The 5,890-nt window shown below is 41.2% G+C and overlaps 1 protein-coding gene across 2 annotated transcripts in view; it reads left to right on the top strand.

Annotated features, from left to right (window-relative positions):
* Positions 1–5,890, top strand: part of nfkb2 (nuclear factor of kappa light polypeptide gene enhancer in B-cells 2 (p49/p100)) — a gene marked incomplete in the record, with an annotated part of 54,960 nt that overhangs the window by 27,547 nt on the left and 21,523 nt on the right. The window contains 2 exon segments of one of the 2 annotated variants that reach the window (XM_014030256.1): positions 1,641–1,769; positions 1,850–1,938. In XM_014030256.1, coding sequence (XP_013885710.1) covers positions 1,641–1,769; positions 1,850–1,938 — 218 coding nt within the window. 2 annotated transcript variants of the gene reach the window in all.

Genomic DNA, 5,890 nt, shown 5'->3' on the forward strand with positions numbered 1-5,890 from the left:
GGACAGGAGACCATCTGCCTCGACCGGCTGGGTTGGAGGACAGGAAAGAGACACAGACAAACACAGAAGAACTGGTCCAGGACTGGTCCAGGACTGGTCCAGGACTGGTCCAGGTGCACCTTCTTCTGGAAGAGACAAAGAAATAAAAACATGTAGCATATGTGGCAATGTCCACAAACAAAGCCCTCCACATGTGATGTCACTTCTTCTTCTGTGCCTAACAGGATCTGTTACAGCTTTATGTTCTGAAGGAGGTCACATTTTAATAATGATCTACCACACACACAAAAAGATCTGAATCTAAGACCTCTGAGAACAGTGTGAACATAAGCCTTACATTAATTTCCCCACTTCCCCATCCACCTCCCACCTCCCTTGGGAGAGATTGTGACGTGTCCAGTGTGAGGTCAAGGACATGGAATTTGAGTGTGCCATCATCAGGGCCTCTGTTACCTGAAGGGCTCTGGTGTCTGTCACTGTGGCAGTTGTGTCCACCAGCAGGGTGAAAAAGGAGTAGTTCATGGTTTAGCTGCCCCAGAGGACTCCTACAGTAGCTGATGGACACAGAGTGGACTAAAGGACTGCAGCTTCTGGTAAAGAAGAAATTCAAAGAGGCCATGGAACAAGATTCTGGCAAATGTCTGCAGCCAAGTGTGAAGTCAGCTTCTCTCTGTCCAAGATCATGTTGGACAACTGGAAACTGGTGTAATTTGTCTTTCAGATTTAGGGGGCAGGGTGGGTATTTTCCTCAAATGGAGGAGTTTAAGTGTCTGGGTGTCTGATCCACAAATGATGATCAGATCTATGATGATGGACCTGGATAGACATCCTTCGTAATGGGGGCTTTGCTTTGTCAGCCGAGATGTAGAAAGAGTTGAGTTGAAAAGCAAAGCTCTCAGATTATCAGTTCTTCTACATTCCAACCTTCACCTATTGGGATGACTGAAAGAACTAGATCTGGGATATAAGTGAACAAAGGGTGGCAGAGCTCAGCCTTAGCCATGAGGTGAGGATCTCAGCTCAGTAAAGCCTCTGCTTCTCTTTATCAAAACGAGTCAGCTGAAGTGGTTCCTGGACGCCTCATTTGATGATTTTCTTGGCATGTCCCACTGGGAGGATACCCTGGAGGATTTCCAGGAGGATACCCTGGAGGATACCCAGGAGGAAACCCTGGAGATGACCCAGAATGTCCAGAAGGACCTATTTATCCTCTCTGGCCTGGGAACCAGAGGGGGAGAATATTACTGGGAGGAGGGATGTCTGGGTTTCTCTCCTGTGACTGGACTATGAACAAGGATTAGAAAATGGATGGATGAATAGAAAAAACTGAAATAAGAGATGTTAAATAATAGAATATAAAAACAAAGAAAACAATAAAACACTTTACAAGTAAACTATTGCCTAAAATGAAACTATGGTGCAAAATTAACTACTTTTTCCCCAATTAAATAAAGTGGTTAAACTTTTTCTGTCAGTGTAAAATTGTCAGGATTTGCTTGTGAGTTCAGCTAACTGCTAGAATCTCCACACTTCAGTTTGAACTGGACAAAGGAATCCTGATTGTTTCAATCATGTTTTTGTCCCACCTGAACAGGTTTATTGTGTCAGCTGATGAACGATACAAGCATTCAGATATACAGTTGTCCTCCCTGTTTTATCTGCAGAGTCACCCAATGCCTCAAACCTGAAGATCTCCCGCATGGATAAGACCTGTGGCACGGTTCTTGGGGGAGATGAGATCTTCCTGCTCTGTGACAAAGTCCAGAAAGGTCAGCTGGCTTTATTTCACGAAGTTTAGAATGTTCTTTATTTTGTCTTTAATAATGTGCTTCTGTGCGTTGCTTCTCAGATGACATTGAGATTCGTTTCTATGAGGAGGACGATGAGGGAGGCTGGGAAGCATTCGGGGACTTTTCACCCACCGATGTTCACAAACAGGTTAGAGGCTGATCTGGGCTCAACACGAGCTAAAGCTGTGACTCATGAAGGAAATAAATCTGCTGCAGCTTTGGGGGAATTCCTTTAACCTTTCTGCAAACGTTGTTTCTTCCTGAACCTTCAGATTAACCATCCAGGTTTAAAAGCTGAGAAGTTTCAGATCCTACACGTCTGCTTCACAGGAAGCTTGTCATTAAAACTTCCACAGAGCTTAAAAAACATGTGTTTATATAAAAAAAGGCTTAAAAATAAGTAAATTTGTGTTTGATATTGGGCACCTGATAGACAGCACCAGGCGGTACCAAACATAAACAAAAATAAGTGTCACTGGTTAAAGATAAATGAGCTTTTTGGCAAATTTTTCATGTGCGCAACCCACGTAGTCAGCTCGACTGCTCATCCCAAAAATGCGTGTTCCTTACAAATGTGGCACCATTTGGAAAGAAATCAACAGGATTTCCAATGGTATAAGCAAAAACATACACAAATTTTAAAGCCCCTCTGGTTCAAACTTTTCCATAGAAAGAATATAATTATACGTATTGTTAAATAATAAAAAAATACAGGAATTTCTACTAATTGATTCTGTTCAAAGAAAAACCAAACGTTCTGTTCAAGAAAGCCTGGAAAACATCCCTGCTAGTTTTCCTGCTGATTAAAAAATGTAACACTAGTGTAACAAAATCCTCGAATAAACAGGAAATGTACACGCTCAAGTGAGTTCTTTTACTTCTTTCTATACGAATTTAATAATAAGCATGACCATCAAACAATGCTAGAAAACCGATTTCATTCAAATGAAAAAGTGGGGACACACCAGCGCACTGAAGCGGCCACAAGCTGCCCGCTACATTTAATTATCAATTGTTTTCCTGACATCATAGTATTTTACCCGTCACTCTTTAATTTTTTACAATTAAACAACGCACCAGTCAAATCTAAGTCTATATCCCAGTCTATAAATCAAAACAAAATGAAATAGTTCATCAATAATAATAGTCCATCAAAAAAGTTCATAATTAGGCAATCCAAAAAAAATAAAGTTCCGTTTGCGCAAGAAAACAACGTTGGGGCCCAAAAAAATATTAATCCGTCTTCGTGCACCAAAAATACAAGAAAAAAAAAAAATTGGAAGGGTCTCACCGGGTCGGCGTTTGTGTGCCCGGGCGGTTCCCTTCGTCAGGCCTGGATCGCGTGCTCATCGGGTCCGGTCAACGCTCCGTGTGGCTCTACCTYGCCTCCAGAAGACTTTTTACCCCTTTGCGAATTGCTCTGGCAAYGCTTTTAGTCCAGCAGTCAGTTATCTCCGGGCTAATCTTGCAAGCTCCTCGGACCGTCGCTCGGCGTCTCTTCTCCGCCTGCTGCCACACCCACTTCTCTATCTCTCTCCTCCGTTTCCTTTGATCCCTTTTATAAGTTCCGCTAAAATATGCGACCCAGATATATTTTTACTAAGTGGACTTTCACAAATAAAATACATACATACAAGACATCCTTGTATACATATCAATACAACAAAAATTATGTGTATTTTATTAACCTATATTTTATTCTCGGAGGTAATTTTTTATTCATTTATTTATTTATTTATTATCTTAAAGCTGCTGTGAAAAATCTCTCTTCCTGTTGGGAAGTTGCGGTCAAAGACAGAAAAAAGGTGAAATAGTTTTCTTTGTATTTCTCTGTCTGACTCAGTTCAGTCTGTTCACCGTGGAGACTGAGCTCCGTTAACGAGGGCAGAAAGTGAGTAAGCTCTGTGTGGTTTTTATTTTTTAACACCTGCATCCAGATGTGGACCGGGCAAAGGAACGTGGCGAGACTCGACTGCAGGGCAAACAGAACGGTGATGCAACCAGAGAGATTAGAAAGGAAGCAGAGACTGAATTAAAATGCTGAAGTGGAAAAACTGTTTGATTTTAAACATTTCTCCTATAAGTTGCAGGAGGTCCATCACTGAAGCAGAGAAAACTTCCCATCAGTCATTTCTTGTTCCAGAGTCAGGCCTCGAGGGCAGCAGCTGGAAACTTCAGTCTGAATCTCCTCAGATTAAGTGAAATAATCTCAGTGGAGTAAGACAAGTGTTCTTGGTAAGACTTCTTGAAATAAGAAAAATTTCCAGGCTAATGAGATTAGTAATCTAATATTCTGTTCTTTCTATAGGAAGTAATGGTAATAGTAAAATTATTGTGAGCATTTAAATATGATTTATTGACTCTATGTACAGTTTAAAACAGGACATATAAACATAATTTATTGAATTACTTCTGTGCAGCACCTTCCTGTCTTTACTTATGACTAAAATTAATGTTTATATTTAAAAACAAGGTGCTTCCTACCTTCAAACCCCAACTAAAGTAGTCAGTCTGACCAATCCTGTCTTTAACAAACCACGCCCACAAAAGTCAAACAGACCAATCGTGTTCTGGACAAACTCCTCCCACAAAACAAGAAACTCCCATTTAGAGACTGCAGAGACCCCCTGCTCTGCAAGTTGAGCTCAGCTGAATGAGTAACATGTGTTTGTCTTCCTGTGGACCATCACCTGCAGGAGAGGTCATCACCTGCAGGAGGGGCCATGGATGGGGGTCTTGGCCCTCTAAAACTAGCTTACTGAAGCTAAATCTTGGTCTACAAAGGAGATATAAATATTATCATATTCACACAGACTTTGTGCTCATGAGATGATAACATGTGTCCAGTGGTTTAAGAGACATTNTCACATGAGCGCTCACGTTTCCACATCAGACAGCACCGTGTTGGTTCTGTTTGGGTTTCTGCAGGGTCGCCTCCCGTCAGTGAGGGTCTCTGGTTCTGGTTTATGTTCCCAAAGGGAACCTGAGGACCCTCCAGTAAGACTAAATGTATTTATGTCCCCGAAACACTTCTGCTCATCAACGCAGTGTTTTATATGTTTATGTTTAAAGGCAGGAAATCATAATTATTTGTGTGTGTTTGTCTGTTAGCAAAATATCTCATGACAAATTGAAATGAAACCTGACTTAAGACTGCCATCTCTGTCCAGTGGCTCTGATGAAGTTAATTTCCCAGATGTTGAGCTGAAACTCTGTGTGGTAGTAGCAGAGAGTCATTGGTCATTCTGACCAAACCAAGATGGCTGCCACAGACTGGCGACATGAATGAATTCTGTTCTCAGGTTTAAAGTCTGGAGGTGAACCGAGGTTCTCTCCTCCTGTCATATTGTTACCGTGACGACCCTCGTCTTATTTACCAGACTCAATGCCTTATGATAAAAGGTGCTCCAGGTCTCCATGGCAACGCTGTGCGTAGGCATTGCATAAGCAGGAGGAAGAGGAGCATCCTGCTACTGGGTGTGTGCAGGTGGAACCTTTACGGCCTTTCTTTTATTTATTTGTCCTCTGACATCCCATCAGAAAGCCTCTCTTTTTACTGCAGGTACGCACCACCTGGGGGGGCTGCCCGGTCCAGACCCCAGAACTGCTCCAGAACCAGCTGAAGCCTACAGGGCCGGGCCTCAAACCAACAAAGTCTAGTTTAATTTTTACTTTCATAACATTTAATGTAAAATAAACACAATTTCTCTGTCACAACTTATAAATTGTGACCCATCACATCGGATTCAGTCCAGATGTGGAGAAACAGGCAGATAAAGGGTTTTGATCTAAACGTGTGCAAAAACAGCATTTTGTCAAAATAAAATGAATTAATGCCTTATCAATGAATCATGAACTGTCTGGAATATAAAATGTTGAATGTTTCCCTGTGAGCTAGAAATGTTTTTATTTCTTTGCAACTGGGAAATCTTAATATACAAATACTGTTTGAGGTTTCCTCTTTATATTAACATCAAAAATTACTCAATAAATTTACATAAAATTAGGATTCAGACCAAACAGCAAAGTTTCATCGTAACCAACAAAACAAATTAAGTCATATCTCTGGATAAGCTTATGATATCAGAATGATCCAGGTA

Source organism: Austrofundulus limnaeus, unplaced genomic scaffold (genome assembly GCF_001266775.1).
Source record: "Austrofundulus limnaeus strain Quisiro unplaced genomic scaffold, Austrofundulus_limnaeus-1.0 Scaffold1028, whole genome shotgun sequence".
In the NCBI taxonomy this organism is placed as follows: Eukaryota; Metazoa; Chordata; class Actinopteri; order Cyprinodontiformes; family Rivulidae; genus Austrofundulus; species Austrofundulus limnaeus.